This window comes from Andrographis paniculata, unplaced genomic scaffold, assembly GCF_009805555.1.
Source record: "Andrographis paniculata isolate CXL003 unplaced genomic scaffold, ASM980555v1 Contig32END, whole genome shotgun sequence".
NCBI lineage: Eukaryota > Viridiplantae > Streptophyta > Magnoliopsida > Lamiales > Acanthaceae > Andrographis > Andrographis paniculata.
In genome coordinates this window covers 1,985,341-2,006,541 of record NW_026137565.1, presented here as the reverse complement: position 1 = coordinate 2,006,541, position 21,201 = coordinate 1,985,341, and the positions used below count along the sequence as shown (strand labels likewise).

Genomic DNA, 21,201 nt, shown 5'->3' with positions numbered 1-21,201 from the left:
CTTTGTCTCTCCACAAGTTTCTTCTCGGTGTTACATGGCTCGTAATGATGTGTTCTACACTCTGGTATGCAATCTCTATTTCGAGCAATAAAATAATATTTGTGTTCCTAATTTATTGTAACAAGTAAGATTGTATTATTATTATCTGTGGTTATAGTTTTATGTTTGTAGTATTTGTTAATTTTGCTATTGTTCTATATAACATTATTGTTGCTTTCATATTTGATATTGCTATTTAATCCTATGTGATAGCTAGTGATTTTATCTATTGTTTTACGTCAAGTTGTATATCAATTAATGTTGAATAAAACGTCAATGAATATAAGTACTATTCTTCATTCAATTTTATTCAACTTGTAAATTTTTAGATTGACATTTTTCAATAGTTTTCGATTAGAATCAAATCGAAATTTCAAATTACTATTTTTATTTGATTCTGATCTTAGTTTCTACATTTTTCGTTCAAATTTTTTATTTTGGCTGTTCATTACTTTATTCATCTATATATGTGTTTATTATTCAATTTTAATTTTATTTTGAATTTTGATTATTTTTATTGAGACTATAGATACATATTTGTATATTTTTTTCTTTGATATATTTTTATTCATATGTTATTACATACGGTTAAAAAATTATTATATAATTTTGTAAACTTAAATAAAACTATATAATGATAGTAAACTTAAAATTCTACAATTTTTAAAATGTATTATTGTATTTGTTCGTGGATTTCAACGTTAAATCTCATTTTTAAAAAAAATAATTTATATCAAATTTTATTTTTATTTTTATATTATACTAAAAATAATTATATATTAAAAAAATATCAAATTAATATATATTTATATCATATAAAAATAATTATTTTAATTTACTCATTTCGTCCTAATTTAAAGTACAATTTTTACCATTTTCGTCCGTCCCACTCAAAATTATCTTTTTTTACTTTTAGTAAAATTAATCGTACCAAAATACTCTTAAAATTTATTTAAATTACAAACATATCATTACTCAAGTCAACTAATCAATAAAATAATATTTTTTAATTTACTACTAAATCTCAAAAGACCCTTTCAAAAAGGGCCAGAAGAAGTATATTTTTACTATTATCAACTTCAAGTCTATAATAAAAAACTTCACATGTCAAAATCTTTTTAACGGATGGGTGCTTTTTCAAACAAACCTCAATATTTTATATAAAAGTATAAGTATTTGATATATACTATTAAAAAAAATTACTCTTTTCCTATTTAAATTTTTTTTATTTTTTTATTTTTACATTTTTTAAAGATATTCTTATTTTTATTTAGTAAAAAGTAATATAATCTTATTTATTTTTTATTATAAAAAATAAAAGATAATGTAAACTACATATTTATATTCTCAAAATTCTAAATGTAATTTTTTTGGCGAAGCATATATATAATAATAATAATAAAACAAATTTAAATATACAGAACTAAAAATATAAGTTTATTTGGTTATAATTTAAAAATAAAATATAATTTGATTTTTTATTTAAATAATAATTTGATGAGATATTTTATAAAAAAATAATATATTTTTATTACAAAATTATAAAAATATAAATTGTATTTATTTCAGTTCGAAATAAGAAAAAAAACATACCTTATTAAAAAAACTAAATAAATAAAAATAATCACAATATATGAATACTATAGAAATGATATTTTTATTTTTATTTTTATTTTTAGATAGAAATAATTTTTTATATTATATACGAATTGTTTGTATGATAATATAAGAATTCTTTATATTGAATTATTAATAATTATAAAAATATAAAATATATATTATACACGTTATGTAAGAATATATAAATAATTATTTAATAATATTAATAAAAAATATGCCATAATTATTTGTAATTAATAAACATATTTTTTATTATTATAATAATAATTATTATTATTATTATTATTGTTAAGAATATATATATATATATATATATATGCAGGAGAAAAGTTAGGGCAGGGAAGGAAAGGAGTGGAAGAGAAGGTCACAGCACGCGCTAGAGAGAGAAAGAGTTTGAGAGCGAGTGAAGGGGACTGTTGAAGAAGAGCGAGTGGAACAAACAAAACAAACCCTAATCTCCCTCCCAATTTGGGGCTCGACTCGCCCCAACCCTCGCGTGGATTTGCAGCTCCCTCTCTCTCTCTCTCTCTCCCTCACGATCCCATTTAAATTTCCATTCAAATCTCACAGGTATGTATGTTTGTGTATATGTATATATGCTTTCTTCCTACTCAACGACCGCCCCCTTCATCTCTCTCGTCCTTTGACCCTTCCCCGTTGAATTCGATGGATTCTTGCCTGGATTGTTTGTTGTTTTAAGAGGGTTTTTTTTATTCATCCCTGTTGGCGATTATTTGGGGGTTTTCAGATTAACTGTAGTCGGAATTATTTTTGTCGCTCTCTTATCTAGATTGAATCGATTTGTTTTTGTTTTTCTGTTTCTTGTTTCTGTGTATTTTTCATGAGGAGGCATATCGCCCTTGGTTTTTCTTTTGAGGTGTTAGTATTAAGAAACATTTGTTTATAGTGTAGTGCTTGTTGCTCTTTCAATTTTTGTGGGTTATTGGTGAAAAAGGTGGTGCTGATTGATATTTGTATTGATTTTGTGTTGGAGTGTGTTTGGAATTGAGGATTATCAATGGACAAACGATCAATTTCAAACTAATCAATCACATGTTTGTGGGGTGGATATTTAGTAAGCAAACTATTAATGTCAAAGAGAGGTCACCATATCCTTGATGCTGAATTTCTCCAGTCCTTAATGTTGCTGCTACGATGAATTTGAAAAAATGAATGGAAAAACCAAATTGTTGTGTGGTGTGAGTGGAAGTTGAGGGACACAGATTACTTCTTTTTGAGAGTTGGCTTTAAGATCAATCCATGTACATGTGGATAGATGACAGTAGAAAATCTTGTTTTGTTCTCATTAACAAATAATCTTTATTTTGTTATCTTGTTATTGATAGTTAAGTGACAAGAATTTACAGCTATGCTTTGCATGACTAAAGTAGTTGTTTGTTGCTACTATTCCTTGCTTTTTACAAATCAGTTAGTAAATGAAAATTAAATAAAGGCAGTTGTTATCTTGTCATTGATAGTTAAATGACAAGAATTTACAGCTATGCCTTGCATGACTAATATAGTTGTTTGTTGCTACTATTCCTTGCTTTTTGCAAATCAGTTAGTAAAAACAAATTAAATAAAGACAGTGTAATTGAATGAGTCCCAGTTAAGTTTTTACATACCAAATTTTTATAAACGCATTTTCTAGTAGAGACAAACTAAGATGTTATTTTCTTATATGGACACAACCCTTGTGTCAAGGATAACTTTACAGTTAAAAGTAGTTATGTATCTAATTTTCAACAATGCTTTAAGTGGTGGAATGAAGCTGGAAAAAGTTATACCAGACTCAATTCCTTGAAGTTAGAACCAGATAGTTTGTGGTAGTTGGTTGGGAAACTGTGAATACAAAGGGAGATCATGAGTTCTGTTCTTAACTGTGGGTGGTGGGACCACTTTAAAAGATCTATGTCAGAACTGCATCTAAGTAAGAGTTTAGACTGTGTGGGGTGCAGCTTGGCTGAATTCGATTAAGTATGGGTTATGGGTTGTGATAGGTTCAACACCAATTACTAGATCTGAAAAATAAATGAAAGTTTAGTAGACACCTCTTTGTAAATATTTTATCTTGTTAATGTGCGGGTTGTGATGTATCATATATGATATAAAGGTTTCCTGAAATGGCATACATGGCTTAAATATACTATTCATCCCATTTCTTCCCCCCCCCCCAATATCAAATCAAACACCTATTTTTCATTTTTTATATTATACTAAAAATCAATTTTACATTCAAAACATCACATCAACACATATTTATATCACATCATACAACTATTCAAATTCAAAATTTTTACTATTCAAATCCCAATTCAAAATCCAAGAAACAATAAAAGGGGAAGGATATTTAAATCTCTGCTATTCATAATGCAGATGGAGTTAATAATATATTTCTAAGTTATAACAATTGAATGTGAATTGGGATTGGAGGGCTACACATCTAAGAAGAACAAAACTTTGAGTCTTTACAGCTCTGGGGTACTTTGTCCTAAATATTACGTTTGTGTTTCCAGTATTCGCTTTTGGTAGATGCTTCCAACGCCTATGTTTTTAACATGTTTTGGGAAAATTGATTCACTATTGTTGTTATCATGTAAAACATGAGTAGTTTGAGAAAGATGAATGGATCCATTACCATATTGATTTTTATTATTAGGAGGAATGCTATCATCATGGATTTCATGGCATAGCTAAGGTAACTAATGTGAGCCGGTTTTTACTTAGAAGATACATTTTGTTAAAAAGTATTCAAAAGTAATTCTTAAACCCAAATGCCAAATCCTCTGGACATTATGTAAATAGGCTTGGAAATTGCCTAATTTTGGGTTAAGATCTAAAATGAAAAATGAGTAATTGACTATCTCACTAAAAACTTTAGCTAGTAGGGATATGCATAATTAATTTACATATGTCATACAACAAAAAACAATTTAAATTTCTGTGAAAGCAACTTCTATTTCTTGTGCATAGGAGCTGATATCCTTGTTTTTCTATTTCAGTTAGAAGTTGGAATATAAAAAAAGGCTGAAAGAAAATAGATTGCTTCCATGGATATAGATCTTAGGTTACCTTCTGGAGAACATGACAAAGAAATAGAAGAATCTAATGGACTAGTCAATATGCTAGATGGTGAAGAGAAACCCCTCACTGTAGATGCAGTTGGTGTAAGTATGGTGGCCGTCGAGGATAAGTTACACCTTGACGATGGAGAGGATGACAACTCTCTCCTACATGATATCGATTTCAAGGATGTGACAATTCTTGAGCCACTCCCTGGAATGGAATTCGGATCTCATGGAGATGCTTATGCTTTCTATCAGGAATATGCTAGGTCTGTTGGGTTCAATACTGCAATACAGAACAGTCGGCGCTCCAAGACATCGAGGGAGTTCATTGATGCTAAATTTGCATGCTCAAGATATGGTACAAAACGTGAGTATGAGAAATCTCTAAACCGTCCACGGAGTAGGCAAGGAAGCAACCAGGATGCCGAGAATGCTACTGGTCGGCGGGCATGTGCAAAGACAGACTGCAAAGCAAGCATGCATGTCAAGAGAAGATCTGATGGGAAATGGATAATACATAGATTTGAGAAAGAGCATAACCATGAGTTGTTACCTGCCCAAGCTGTAAGTGAGCAGACAAGAAGGATGTATGCTGCAATGGCCAGACAGTTTGCCGAATATAAAAGTGCTGTTGGTCTTACACACGACTGCAGAGGTCAATTTGAGAAGGGAAGGAACATGGCGATGGATGTGGGTGAGACTAGCGTTATGCTAGATTTTTTTGTCCACATGCAGAGTCTGAATTCGAACTTTTTTTATGCTGTTGATGTTGGTGAGGATCAGTGCATTAAAAATCTCTTGTGGGTGGACGCCAAAAGCAGGCATGATTACCCCAACTTTAGCGATGTAGTGTCTTTTGATACCACTTACGTGCGAAACAAGTATAAAATGCCTCTTGCTCTTTTTGTTGGGGTCAATCAACACTGTCAGTTCATGCTTCTCGGATGCGCTTTGTTGTCTGATGACAGTGCGCCTACTTATTCGTGGGTTATGCAAACGTGGCTGAAAGCAATGGGCAGTCAAGCTCCGAAAATTATAATCACTGATCATGATTATGATATGAAGACTGCAATAGTGGAGGTTTTTCCATCAGCTCTTCATTTTTTCAATCTGTGGCACATTATGGGAAAGGTTTCAGAAACATTGAGTCATGTGATCAAACAGAACGAACAATTTATGCCTAAATTTGAGAAATGTGTCTACCGGTCATGGACAGATGAGGAGTTTGAAAAGAGGTGGCATAAGCTGGTGGACCGCTTTGGACTAAAAGATAATGAGCTGTTCCAAATTTTGTATGAAGATCGTTTTAAATGGGTGCCCACCTTTATGAAAGATGGATTTTTTGCTGGAATGTCTACAGGTCAACGGTCAGATAGTGTGAACTCTTTCTTCGACAAGTATGTGCATAAGAAGACGACTGTGCAAGAGTTTGTAAAGCAGTATGATGTAATTCTGCAAGATAGGTATGAAGAGGAAGCCAAGGCATCTTCCGATACTTGGAACAAACAGCCCGCTTTGAAGTCTCCATCACCATTTGAGAAGCACATGGCCGGGCTCTATACTCATGCGGTGTTCAGGAAATTTCAAGTCGAAGTTTTGGGTGCTGTAGCTTGCATTCCCAAGAAGGAGGAAGAAGTTGATGCAGTAGTCACCTTTAGAGTTGAAGATTTCGAAAGGAATCAAGAATTCATGGTCACATTGAATGAACTGAAATCTGAAGTTTCCTGCATATGCCGGTTGTTTGAGTTTAAAGGCTTCCTTTGTAGACATGCTATGATTGTTCTTCAAATTTGGGGCATCTCTGCAATCCCGTCCCAATATATTTTGAAACGGTGGACAAAAGATGCAAAGAGCAGATATATGATGATTGAAGGCTCTGAACAGATGCCATCAAGGCTTCAAAGATACAACGAGCTTTGTCAAAGAGCATTGAAGTTGGGGGAAGAAGGATCCTTGTCACAGGATAGTTACAATCTTGCTGTCCGTGCACTTGATGATGCCTTTGAGAATTGCTTGAATGCTAACAACTCCAATAAGAATCTTCTAGAAGTTGGCCCTTCTGCCTCTCCGGGCATTCTGTGCATCGAAGACGACATTCAGAGTGGAAGTTTGAGCAAGACAAATAAAAAGAAGAACCCAACCAAGAAAAGAAAGGTTTCCATGAGTCTAAGTGAGAACCCCTTTTCTTTTCCGATCCATGGATTTAGAAACTGCAATATTTATTTTGTAGGTGAGCATGGAACAAGAGGTTATGACTGTCGGCACGCCAGAGAGCTTGCAACAAATGGTTCGTTCTTTATAAAAGTTTGGATTTACTTTATGACTGTCCTTTACTACTCAGTTTTTGCGTACATAGTTTGAGTTGTTTCTTTCCCTGAAGTTAATGTTTTGATTTCAAAAAGTATTCAGTTATATATCAGCTAATGATACACAAAATTTAGTCTGAAGTCTGTTGATTTAGGCTGTTAAAATTAATGCAGACTGTTTCTTGAGACTACATATTCCTAAGCATCTATGTCTGTTATGTTCCTAAGCAAAAACTTCAATGATTGTGAAATCATAGGACAAACTTTGTATATTATTGCAACTAATTTCTTAGTGTAACCGAAATAGTAGTTAACACGTTTTGTGGGACTAGGAGTGCAATCTGCTTAACCCCGCATGGGTGACTTAGTGGTGTGAGGATTGGACCCGTGACCGTGAAGTTCTAGGTTCAAATCCTCTACACACTACTTGATTTTATCTGCCCCACATGGTTTGCGAAGTGTGACTTTTCTTACTGGCTTGGGTTCCCATATAAAAATGCTATTAGCCTCTACTTAGATTTGTGAGCGAAAACTTGAACTATAGTTTAATACTAGCTATGATGCACAAAGTAAGGAGTATTATATTATGGAATATGTTTTGCCAATAATTACAGTTTCTTTCCAAACTACACTGACACTGCAGTTTGTTGTTCTAATCATTCATTTAAACGTGTAGGAGAAACTAAGTTCCCGGCCTATGAATCTTGATGGATTTTTTGCTCCACAACAAGGCGTGCAAGGAATGGTAAGGGCCATAAACATGATCATGCTAAAACAAACATATTCCAATTTCCAACTATGTTAGTAACTTGCCCTGTATTTTTGGTAGGTCCAGTTGAACCTAATGGCTCCTACTCGCGATAATTATTACGGGAACCAGCAGACTATACAGGGACTAGTACGTCACTAATCATGAGTATAAGAAATATTACATATCTGTTTTATGGATTCTGTTGTGTTAAAGTGGTACCTGATGTGATGGTCTTCCTTAGGGCCAGCTGAACTCTATTGCGCCGACACATGATGGTTATTACAACACTCAACAAGCCATGCAGGGATTGGTTGGATTTTATTTTTTTTTAGTTTATATCTTCACCATTACATTTCCTATGTTCATTGCACAATTGTTTATTTGTGTTTGCACGTTTGATCCTGCAGGGACAAATGGACTTTTTCCGCACTCCAAGTTTCAGCTTTGGTCTTCGGGTTAGTTTTTTCTGGATGACTTACTGATTATTCAGTTTCTGCATTTTCACCTACAACTTATCGGCATTATGCTGCCCCATTAGGATGATCCAAATGTGAGATCAGCGCAGTTGCATGACGATGTGCCAAGACATGCTTGAACTTTATTGCCGTTAAGGTGGGTATGTTGCGATACATGGCTATTGTTATAATTTTTAAGCCTAGTGATCAAGCAACGTGATTATTTTTTTGTCGAGTCAATGTAGTTGTAGTGTTGGAATCTACCCAGCTGGCTAGAGCTACGACAATTTATCACATATACTCTTTACTTAAGTAGTTTTGCGTGGTTTTCTCGCGTCATTAAAATTTTGTTTGCTATCTAGTGTTGGAATTTGGGATTTTTCTGGCTGTTTTGTTTGGTTCGGGTAAGGTATTATTGCAATTGCCTTGAATTTAGTTCTCTCGAAGCATCCACTCACGCATCTTGCTCGGCTATTGCTTGCAGGGGAGTGGCTAAGATCCTTGTTGTCAGACTTGCATTTGTTGATACAAAGCACTACTACTGTGATGTGGCTGGTTAAAATATACCGAAGAGACGAGAAGAAAAATCGTGTGTTTATTGATTGTAAAGTCGCTCTTCTTTTATACAACTTTATTTGTTTGTTCGCTGGCTGGCTCGCCCGATACGCTTGCTTTGCTTGTCTTGATCTTTTTTATGATGGTTTTGCTGTTGTAGTTGATCATGATCAGTGTATTGCTAGTTAAAAATGTAACTACAGTTCTAGGGAAATCCTTTGCACCGTTTTGTCCTCTGGCCAATATGTTGATGTTTTGCTTGTTTGTTTGTTTAGACTTTTAGGATTGATTGGTTGCTGAAAAAGATCAACTAAGTACCGTGTGTAAATTAGTATTTGATAGAGTTGTTAACGAGCCAAACTGAATAGAATTATAAGTGTTTATGTTTGTTCGTTGATATTTGCGAACAAGGTTTGTGTTCTATCGTGAAAGCATTCAAGCTCGTTCTTGTTCGAGTTTGGTTCATTAAGTAATTATGTTATTCGAGATCGTGTTCGTGTTCAACTCGAATAAGTTCGATTGGGTCTGTTTGAGTTCATTTGTATAGGTGATATTTTAACATTTTAAAAATTCATATATATAATATTTTATTTTATTTTATTATTTTAATTATAATTTTATATGTTTATTTTTTAACGAACATTCGTCAACAAAATTCAGATTCATTCGTTAACAAAATGAATTTATTTATATTGGTCGGTTCGATTTATTTACTTTCGCAAATTTTTCATATCAAATTGACCCAAAATATCGGGAGGGGATCCTCAGTATCACCCAGGGGATGATGCCGAGGATCCCCTCCCGATCCGGCCCAGTATCAACTTCATCATCTATCTTTCGAAACAATTTTCTTCTCAAGTTATTGAAATTTAAAAAATGGTGATAAAAGTCGACATTGGTCATTGAAATGGCATCGTCAGTTGATTGTCCTGACCACTTAACCAGAAGTTGGTCATCATGCGCAACCTGTTCGTCGCTAACATTTCCTCCGGCTTGAGTCTCTCTCTACCTAATGGTCCTCTACGATACGGCACAGCTAAGAGACATGGGGTCGTCCCAAGAGCGGTTGTATACCGGGATGTAATCGAAGAAGACCAGCTCAAACTTTATGTTATATATTTTGAAAAAATAAAAGTAGATTGATAAGAAAACGTATTTATGCATACGTAGAGTTGTTAAACGAATTAATCTTATTTAACTCGATTCAACTCAGTTTGAGATCGTTCACAAATATAAACAAATCGAATCTAATAACATAAAAAATAGGTTTATTTCATTAACGAACAAGTCCGAGTCTTGTTCGTGAATATCCAGTAAAAAAAAATATATATATATATGTAAACTAAAATTAAATATCATGCGCATCTAAATCAAATTTTTACGTTGGAAAGAGTGGGGGTTAATTCTGGGACTTTTTGGCCTTCCTTTGGGCCCTCTTCTCTCTTGAGGTCATGAATCTACCATTGTTATTGTTTCCTTCTTCCCTTTCCTCATACTCCTTCACTGATTTCTGCATACACACATTATATATATATATATAGATAATAGATATAGAGAGAGAGAGGAGAGAGAGAGAGTAGAGAGAGAGAGGTACCTCTCTGAGCTCATTAAAACTAACAGCATAGAAAGTAAGAGCAGCAGCTGCAACAATTCCCAGCAATGGCACACCTATCTGCTCAATTCCATCCATCCTCTCTTTTCGCTCTCAGTCTCTCTCTAACCAGATAAGATAAGATACACGATATATATATATGGATGGATATTTATATTTACGCCCCTCTAATTCTGCCTAATTACAAGATGCCCCATTTATTTTATTCATCACCTAAAATTATATTCCTCCCTCTTTCCTGTTAAAAGGTTACAATTTTCTAATTGTAGTACCTATCTAACATAATAAATACTCTTTCAATAGGGTATTTTTTTTTTTTTTTACTATAATCCAATATAATATTAATATTCAAAAATCTATGCAAAAACAAATATTACCCTCCCAATGGAAATGTGGGAGTATTATTTTTTATTATTGTCCACTAAATTTATTTATAGTAAATAATTTTATTTATTCAAAGTTTTATCATTTTTATTTTAACTAATAATAATTAATTTGATACTATTTTTTTATTGACTCCATTACATTTTTATTAATATTTTAATAAATTTTTCATAATATTCTCATTTTATTTATTTTTTTTATAATTTTAATATTAAAATATTATTTTTTTTTAATTTTTGTTTCAAACAAATCTATATAATTTTCTCAGAAGACGGAGTAAAATTATTCATCTTCAACCAGTGTAGGTGAATGAAGTAGGGGTTGAGGGTAGAACCTTATTTGAACTGAGTCGTGTTAGAATATCATATTTTCAAATTTAGTTTTTTTTTTTTTTTTTTTTTCCAAATCTTTTTAATAGTTATTTTCAAATTTAGTTTGAGTTAAGCTTTTATCAACTTGTTAGATTTTTTTTTTTTACGAGGGTGTTTAGGAAATAGCTTTAGACCCAAAAGCTAATTTTTGAAAATATATTTTTAAATAGCTTTTTCACTTTAATTTTATTTATTTTTTATTTATCTTTAAAAATTATTTATTTATTTTATGCATATAAATATATTTTAATTGTAGTATTTATTAATAATTTTTAATATATTTAATTTATTAAATTATAAATTATGTTTGTAAATTTAAAATAATTAGTATTATTAATTATTACATATAAATTTTTTTATTTGTAAAATATATAAATTTACTAATATTAAATCAAATAGAAAAGACAAATATTTAATTTATTTATAAATTTTTTATTATATAAATTTTACGTTAAGATTTAATAAACAATAATTATCAAAATAAATATATATATACATAAAATTTATTGTTTTATATTTACACAATTTTAATAAAAAACTATAATTGTTTTTTAATAAAAATAATTTTTTCAAATCTAAAATATAAAAATAAAAATTTTAGAATATTTTTATGATTTTCAATAATAATAACAAAAATTCTTATAATTTTTAAATTAAAATGAAAAAAAATTAAATATTTTAATAAATAATATATCAATGTCAAACCAGCTAATTGTTAAACAGACCCTAACACAAATTAATATAGCTTATGTGAAAATATGTTCGCTTTTTGTTTTTAAATTAATGTATTATTTATCTTAGATATAAAAAAAATTATCGATAATCTTTTTATTTAATTTTAACTTTTCTAATTATAAATTATGTATTGTATTAGTATATTATATTTTTATAATATTTACCAAGAAATATAATAACCAAAAAATATAAGAGGACAAAAAAAAAAGAAAAAAAAATGAAACAGAAAAACACCAAAATAAATAATAATAAAATTACAAATCAAACACATCCTCCATAATTTATTTTCCATGTACACAATCTCATTATTTCATAGCATAATAAAATCAAACATACGAAACACACCACACCCATTATCTTCTCATCTGCCGTCCACAAAACTCTCCATCCAACAAAATTTCAACTTCTCAATATTTTCCCTTGGACAATTTGTAACTCTTCGTCCAAAAGAATACTCGGTAACAATTCATAAAATATTTATTATAATGAAATGAAAGCCAATACTTGTATACCTCAAGAGATGTAGGGAAATTATTCAACCAAGCCTTGGATTAGAATCTCTAGAATTTGATACTAGCCGAGCCCACGAATCATCACCGAATCGAATAACACAAGCCTGGATGCAAACACACCAAAGTATGTCGGCACCCAAGCAAATGATATAGGGGATTCATCTCATACTGCTTCCTACCAAACCAAAACTGAGTCGAAATAGATATAGAAAACCGGAGGTTGATCTCAACTAGGTATGCTGCCGGCCACAGCAGTGGCCGACTCCTTCGGAGAAACATCACCTTTGTCAAGGGATTCCCAATCCAATTCCCCGAGAATTTTGAACCTCTCATCCAATGGCACAAACCCAGTGTGATGTGCTGCTATGGCATCACATTTTCCAGCTTTATAGATCAGAAGCAAACTCTCTCCCATTTCAGGACCGTGGAGTTTTCCAGTCAGCAAAACTCGAAGTGGCATGAACAGAGATTTTCCCTGCAACCAGACACACATATATATATATATATATATCAGATGTCGCAATAATAATCCTTTCATCCTTTAAGTATATATCCGTTTGGTTTTTGCATGGAATTTAAGGTATATTAATATTATATTGAAATATACTAGGAATAAAGTAGAAATAACTAAAATAACCTTATTAGTATTATGTGATATAAAGGTAACGACATTTGTCTAATATAAGTTGTAAGGGTATTCGTAATGTTAGGTAGATAGTACAGTTACTTTAAAAAATAGATATTTTGTTATGGAACGGACCAAAATGAAAAGATGGATAGTTTGTTAAGGAACGGAGAGAGTATATGTTATGGATGCTTTATCAATGGAACAAACCTTGCGTTTCTGTGCTTTGCCGAAGCTTTTCACCCATTTCTGCCATCCAGCGCTACCTTCCTCAAGGGCACTAATAAACTCGCCACTATCGTAAGCAGCAAGTAAATATGCAGCAACTTCTGACAGCTTATCTTCTAATATAGCTTTACCTTCAGGACTGCAATTACAAAACATCTCATTCTGCTTGCTACAAACTACTGTGATTTACAGGAATAATTCCAATTATGATTTCCAAGGACCTTCCAGGACTTGTGTATCCAATAGTAACAAGAAAACTACATTGTCGTGACCAGCTAAAGATGATTGTTGGATAAAAAGCAATAACTACACTCATATTACAGGGAACTCCATGTCCCAAGCTGTACTGTCTAAATCCTAATGATCCAAAATAGTCGAAACAAAATGCTTGGTCAAGTATTAAAACCAAGATCATAGTGTAAATACAAAGAATTTGAGGACTCGTACTAAAATGCATAATAACATGAAATCATAGAACGCTTGAATGCCCTCATGTATAAGCCCTTCAGAGTAATATACTATTCCCTCTATCAACCAAATCTATGTCTGTTTCTCTCTTTTTAAGTATGAACTTTCTATTTATAGCAATAAGTCTTACATATTTCTTAATATATACTCTTCCAAGTTACACTTATTTAAAAATAAGTGTAGTGGTCAACATCTAAAATGCTATAGCAGGATAACGGTATGACCGTTTATTAACTTACTCGTATAATTTCTAAAATATTATTACTTCATATCACAATCCATAGTTGTCACTCCCCGATAGCAATGTGCAGTGGTCAATATCTAAAATGCTATAGCAGGATAGCAGTATGACCGCTATTTTAATATTTACGAATATGTATATAAATTATTATATATACAAAATTACAATAAAAATACATAAAAAAAACCTATAAATTAGTCTTATAATTATCATTCAAACCAATAAAATGTCAAAAAAAAAAAAATGATTATAACTGTTAGATAGTTACATAAGAAAAAATTATTAGATAACTATTGTGTGATAGATACATATGTCAAAGCTAATCGGATTCAAAGTTTGATAAGAATTTTCTCATTTTCGTCATCCTCACTATTTAATTACTATCATCTATATATTCTTCCTCCTCTTCTTCATTCTCATCCATTTATTCTATTGTATCTCTGTCACCTTACATAGTATTATTTCCCTTTTTAGAGCTAGAAGTACCTATAGCTTTCTTTTTCATTGATGTATTGACGTTTGCATCTCAGTGTAGGAAACAGGCCCGTTAGTTCCAGAAGCATTAACAACTCCACCAGTCAAATTATCACACTAATCCATCATCTGCAATTATCAACTTCTTTAACTAACCACTCATTAGAATCATCAATATCGTTCAAAATAATAGGACCAATCACATTATTGCTACCATAAAGATCTAACAAATTTTTATTATAATTGATATAAACTAAATCTTGAAACTTTTGGCTTTCTAATTTGTTTCTTTTCTTGAAATAAATCTAAAGATTTAGTTAAGATTTAAGATTAAAAAAAAAAAAGTACATTTTATAAGTTAAAATTGAATTTCAATTATTTATGTAAAAATAACCCAATGAGCTACAATAGCGGTGTGGTGTAGCGTAGCAGAATGTCGCTATAGGTCGCTATGTCACTATCGCGGAATTGCAGAGCCGTAGCAGCAGACTGCCTCTCCGCTACGCTACGTTGCTATTGCGGCGCTATAGCGCGCTATTGACAACTATGTCACAATCAACTAGTATAATACTCCATCGATTCAAAGTATCAATTATATCATTTTCGCTCGTACTACTCAAAAATATTATTTTCTTATTTTAGTAAAAGTAATCATACATTAGTATCAAAATACCTTAACTTTTTACCTAAATTACAAACATGCCATTACATATACAATTAATTTATATATAAAATTAAGCAAGCGCAAAAATATAAAAACTTCTTACACCCTTATACTAACCAATAAAATACTATTATTTTCTAATCTACTACAAAATCCCAAAGAGCCCCTTTAAAGTGGAACGGAGGGAGTAATATATTCATTAAATCCTGTGTCTAGCTCAAATAATTCATTAATAAAAGTAATCATACACTAATACTAAAATACCCTTAACTTTTTACAAAAATTACAAATATACCATTACATATACAATTACTTTATATATAAAATCAAGGACAAAAATATAAAAACTTCTTACACCCTTATACTGACCAATAAAATACTATTATTTCTTAGTCTACTATAAAATCCCAAAGAGCCCCTTTAAAGTGGAACGAAGAGAGTAATATATTCATTAAAATCTGTGTCTAGCTCAAATAAGTGGGTAAAACCATCGCATATAACATGGGAGTAGAAATAAGAGAATTGACGAGACCCATTTAAGATCAAACAGCTAACTAATGGGTTCCAAATTACCTAGTGAGTGTTGTGTGTAAAGGATAAGACAATAGGTTTGAGATAGCTTTGTCCGCATCTGTTATCACATCAATCCCATCCTTTAGTAGATGGACAGCCTCCTGGTCACAGAAATTAAGAATGGTATATATGAATGATTTAATGTCATTTCTTAAAGCAAAAAAAAAAAAAAAAAAAAAGAAAAAAAAGGAAAAAGATGTCGTTGAAAGTGAATCATATGGCTGGTTTATGTGATAATCTCATAATACAGTGGCAGCTTTTCAAGAAGTGAAGGACGCTGAACATCAGTTTAATCAAGAAATGCTCTCCCTGAATTTTCTTGGTACCTTTAGGCTTTATAAGTTTCATGTACAGGTTAATACCCATAGGTTTAAATGGCACAAGGTGCGCCCTATAAATAAAAAACAAATAAATACAAAATTATTATATAAATATAATATGCAATTAATATGATATACTTTCAACAAACAAAAAAATCAGTCAAATTTAAGATCAAATATATCAGAAAGGACAATAGTATTAAACTAAAGCTAATATGCCAATATCCAAAACATAAAAAGTCGTAAACATTAGAATCTATATAATCATCTAATACCATCAAGATAGATGCCTATTTATCAGCAACAAAACAATTGCTTGTCACTATATACATGAAAGAAGCATAACAGTAGTTTGCAGAGATATATGTACCTCTATGAAGCTCCCTCCCGACTCAGTGACCACACCAGTGCTCTTCCAGCGGTTACCAATCATTTCTGTTAGATTTTCGGGCGGAAGAGATCTCAAATATTGGCCATTCATCCACCTTTATCATAAGTACATGTTGAGTATACAGTAATAGAAAACAAAACAGGCTCAAAATATATATGCATGAAAGAGGATAAAAAACAACATTATTACTGAAAAATGTCACAATTAACAAAACAATCCCACAAAAAGTTATAGGCATGGCTCAATGCACAAATATCAAGAACCATCAAGTAAACTTTAACTAAAGATGTACAAATACCTTAACTTGGTAGAATCAAAAACAGCTCCAGTTTTATTAACACGCTCAATTGTAAACTTCGAAACTGCAAATAATTTCAGAAGTTGTGCAGTGTTACAAAATAACAACATTACAACCTAAATTAGGATGAAAATCCCATAAAAATAAGGATATTAACTAACCAAGTTCTTCAAGTGTAAAAAATTCATTCTCAGTACCATCACCCCAACCCAACAATGCAAGATAATTCATCAATGCTTGAGGAAGGAATCCCATCTCTTTGAACTGGAAAAAGGGTTTCATAACAAAGAAGGTAGTTCAGGAGAAACTGAATAAATCATGCTACTCTAGACCCAAAATGAAATTTCACAATTATACAAGTCTATCTAAAAATTAAGGAAATGAATGAATGAATGAAGCAAACTCTGCAGTGGATTTACCTGGCCCACTGAAGTTGCCCCGTGTCGTTTTGAAAGTTTGCTTCTATCAGGTGCAAGAATCAAAGAAACATGTGCAAATCTAGGCATTGGAAAGCCCAGAGCCTGGTTTGGGGTAAAACATTTTCTATCTGTGTAAGTTTAATCCTCGGGCCAACATTCTTGGCTCAGATAAGAAAAAAATTATGTCGCAGTTCATAGAACATTACAAAGAGGAAAACAATAATAAACATATTTCAAAGGTACCTTGTATATTAAAGCCTGCCTCAGAGTATTTGGCAAGTGTTCCTCTGCTCTGAAATATTAAACGAAGTCAGGACAGAAACAGCAAGGGCAATTATAGGGGAAATCATAAGTCACGGAATGACCTACACACCTTATAACATGTGAAATAGCCATAGTGGCATCGTCAACCGTTACACAGAAATTGTAAACTGGTTGTCCATTACTTCTCATGATTACAAAATCTCCAAGTGTGTCCAAATTCCAACTTACCTTCATGACACTATCAGCAAAGTTAGTACTGATTCAATGTGATGGTACTGAGATAGTCACAAGCACCGATTAACAGTCAAAAATGTTTAGAAACTGTAATCAATCTAGCACCGAATTAAATATCAAAAAGTATTGGCCATCAAAAGAATCCCAAGGTCAGAACTACTATTTTACATTCATCAAATTTCCCTTTTGCTTGAACACAAGTAGGTTACACTTGTGTCTCAATATCAACTTGGCAGTTGTCATTCTCATTTTCATATGGGTGCACATTGAAATATTTAAATACAAAATTAATATCGCTAAGTGCAAAATGCAATATAAAGCTTTAAAAACCAAATCCCATAACATGACAGTTCACATCAACCACTTGGTCAAAATGCTTCTTATTTTTTTGACAAAATTCACTTGAAACGCATCTCTTTGGGGCATGGCATATAGTATGGTTAAATATGGATTAAAAAATAAGGATTCACTTAAAACGTATAGCTGGAAACTGTTATCTTTCGCAATAAAAATCAATCATATAAATTTGGAAAGGCCAAAGGGTGAAACTCTCATTCACACAAAACTACCGTAAATTGTTTTGCACATTGAAAAAGAAGAGCAAAAATTTCAATGGTAAAGATAAAACAAAAATTTCAAGCAGATTCAAGTAGATTTATAGATTTCACACACTATTAGGGAGTGTTTGTTTGGGGGATTGAATTTTGAATACACTATCCATCCCATTTTTTCCCCCAAAAAAAACATCAAATCAAACATTTATTTTTCATCTTTTATATTATAGTAAAAATCAATTTTACATTCAAAACATTACATCAACACCTATTTATATCACATCATACAACTATTCAAATTCAAAATTTTTACTATTCAAATCCCAACTCAAAATCCAAACCCCCAAACAAACACACCAACTACTGTGTAGATGCAACATTGATAGTTAGCAAAAGGACCTCTCCAAGTTCTCCAAGGAAAATGTCGCATTCCAGCAGTTTCATACTCAACTAATAACAAAAGTAGTATATTGTTTTTACAGAAAAGCACATTCATCCTATGACGAATGAACAGTCTTCCAATGCAACTCCCTTGTAACGAGTCCTCTTCCAAGACAACATGGTTTGAAACATGGTCAGGCAAAAGCATAATCCAATTCACTATCACTACTTTTTGGTGAACAAATCCAACATTCAGACAGTCTTTTATACCTGTAGTTCATTAATAACAAATTGACTAGTAATCATAAACCTATAATAACATATGCACATAAGATATTACATGTTATCATATCTGAACAAACTCAAATCAGATGCATAGAAAATTGGCAGGTATCTTGTTCGCACAGAAGTCCCAAATTATATATCTTGAAGCTATACAAAAAAAGTATTAATTTATTAACAATATGGTTTACTAGCAAAGTAGCAATAAACTGAAAAAGGAAATAAACAAAACAACATTTATAAACACTGTCAAATCTGCCAATCTATACCTCACCACGAATGAGATCACTGATACTCAAACTTCCAGTCTTTGGAACTCTAAACCGATAAGTATATGGTGTTCCCTTTGATAACTCCTCTTCTACTTCCAAATCTGAGGCACTGGCCCACTTGCCAGAGTAGACAGGAGGCAGTTGCTTCATTTTGGCAATTTCTTTCATCTTTTCCAGCTCCTGAAAATAATAAACGATTTGACTCACCAATATGCTGTATACGATAGAATGAGCTTTCATACCATATAATAAAAGAGGTTTATAATAATTAAAACAAGATTAAAAATCAATAAGAATTTCGAGCCACATAGCCTTTACATTCATCAGTATAATTGACTCTAAAATATTAAATACAAATATTTGAAGTATATAGGTTCCTGCAGCAACATTACACAGAATAAACCCTGTCTTGAATATAATATAATAACTTGATTAAAACAAGAAAATACTTCATCCTAAACCAATGTATATATGCAATTCTTGAGGTGCGGACCAATAATTAAATATAGGGAACATTTCTACAAAATCTCAAAAATCATAAAGAGCACCTCTGGGCACCAAAGAATCCATATAGCTATATTTTTTATGTAAAACTTAAACAACCAACTTTCAATAAAACAATAAAAACTTGGCAACATTGCTTTAACTAGCCTGTAAACTTTGAAACTGATAACTTAGTTATGGAAGCAATCATTGAATCGAGTACTTCCAATGTTTAGATTCCGTCGCCAACTTGATGCTCTGAGATATTAATTTTAATGGAAAATTGAAAGGTCTGTAAAGTGGATTAGCTAACAGTAGATGAAAGTGTAACAATCACTCAAGGCATGACACTGAAAGATTACATCAACAAAACTCTTTGGAGAAGCCTTTTGTTTTCATGAATAAAAAACAGGCTGTTGTTACCTCGTTCGAGCAAAAACAGCGGTAAACATGACCACTTTGCAGCAGTTTATCAGCATACTGCTTGTAGAGGTCATTTCTTTCAGACTGGCGGTAAGGACCATATTTCCCACCAACATCAGGACCTGTATCGAATAAGTTTAAAAGCAATGTCAATAAGAAGAATAATATATACGAATTGTAGGAAGGGTTTGGTTTTTCAACGACTAGGGTTTAACAAAAATCTGAGAGGTATTAAGAGGAAGGAGAAACCTTCATCCCAATCGAAACCAAGCCAGGAAAGATCCCGAAGCAAGGCATCTTCAGACTCCTTCGTCGACCTTTCTAAGTCGGTGTCTTCAATTCGAAGCACAAATCTGCCGCCTCGGGACCTGGCGAACAAGTAGTTGAAGAGGGCGGTACGCGCGCCACCTACGTGAAGATTACCGGTTGGGGAAGGCGCGAACCGCACTCGAATTGATTCTGCGGACGACGGCGGGGATGATACTGAAGCTCTGAAGCGTCTTCTGAACATCCTTCCTCGGAAAAACAGCCTGGACGGAACCGCCGCTTCTGGAATTACATTCAAAGAGATTCCAAGACTCGATGCGCCGAGTAGACAACCCATTGCAGCTGCAGAGGCAGAGGCAGAGGCACCGGCGCTGCTGCTTCTCCGACTGTTATAGATAATGAACAGATTCGATACAAGACGATGAATGTGACGTTTCTTTCAAACGGACCGGTGAAACCCGGCCCGACCGGAGACCAGTCCCATCCGGCCGTAGTTCAAATTGAAAAAACCGGTCGTTAATGGGCGCGCGCTTCTTCTCTGCATCACCATGGATTTGGACCTCTCAGATCGGTGCAGATTCTAATTTTATTTTGACCTTTTTTACAAAAGTAGAAGAAGTGGTTAAATATGACCCTGGCGTTCCTCGAGCTCCTCCCTAAGCATGTCCTCGCAGTCATTTTGATTCGACATTCCTTAAGAATTTTGCTTTGAAACCCCTTATAGAAGATCGGATGATTCCTTTTCGAAATTCTTTCAATTAGTCAAGCCATTAAACACCATCGAAAATCTCGATATTACAATTTCACAATACTAATGAATGTTTGACGAACTCACTTACAATGTAAATAATATACTTCTCCCTCCCATAACAAAGTATCAATTTTTCTATTTTAGTTCGTCCTATAACAAAGTATTCATTTCCTTTTTTTTA

General features: G+C 32.4%; 2 protein-coding genes and 1 long non-coding RNA gene across 6 annotated transcripts; 1 reads left to right on the top strand and 2 right to left on the bottom strand.

Annotated features, from left to right (window-relative positions):
- The first annotated feature begins 1,985 nt into the window (after positions 1–1,985).
- Positions 1,986–9,023, top strand: LOC127247281 (protein FAR-RED ELONGATED HYPOCOTYL 3). 4 transcript variants are annotated; one of them, XM_051269072.1, is made up of 9 exons: positions 1,986–2,229; positions 4,662–6,881; positions 6,958–7,014; positions 7,710–7,778; positions 7,863–7,931; positions 8,032–8,094; positions 8,192–8,239; positions 8,323–8,396; positions 8,724–9,023. In XM_051269072.1, exons 2-8 carry the CDS (start codon positions 4,710–4,712, stop codon positions 8,377–8,379), a joined length of 2,535 nt encoding a protein of 844 aa, XP_051125029.1. In that variant the 5' UTR covers positions 1,986–2,229; positions 4,662–4,709; the 3' UTR covers positions 8,380–8,396; positions 8,724–9,023. The 4 variants fall into 4 exon arrangements, with proteins under 4 accessions (XP_051125029.1, XP_051125026.1, XP_051125028.1 ...); XM_051269069.1 differs by having other exon boundaries at positions 1,987–2,229; positions 8,026–8,094; XM_051269071.1 differs by having other exon boundaries at positions 1,987–2,229; positions 8,026–8,094; positions 8,323–8,400.
- Positions 9,024–9,966: 943 nt separating this feature from the next.
- LOC127247815 (uncharacterized) lies at positions 9,967–10,511 on the bottom strand. Its single transcript, XR_007837933.1, has 2 exons — positions 10,389–10,511; positions 9,967–10,304 (listed from the first exon to the last, which is right to left on the bottom strand). It is a non-coding gene; the product is annotated as an uncharacterized LOC127247815 (long non-coding RNA).
- A 1,639-nt stretch (positions 10,512–12,150) lies between these two features.
- LOC127247675 (glutamate--tRNA ligase, chloroplastic/mitochondrial) lies at positions 12,151–20,819 on the bottom strand. Its single transcript, XM_051269634.1, has 12 exons — positions 20,252–20,819; positions 20,003–20,124; positions 19,094–19,276; positions 17,483–17,601; positions 17,353–17,401; positions 17,110–17,211; positions 16,852–16,954; positions 16,691–16,754; positions 16,372–16,486; positions 15,682–15,782; positions 13,244–13,400; positions 12,151–12,883 (listed from the first exon to the last, which is right to left on the bottom strand). Exons 1-12 carry the CDS (start codon positions 20,604–20,606, stop codon positions 12,635–12,637), a joined length of 1,719 nt encoding a protein of 572 aa, XP_051125591.1. The 5' UTR covers positions 20,607–20,819; the 3' UTR covers positions 12,151–12,634.
- Positions 20,820–21,201: the final 382 nt, after the last annotated feature.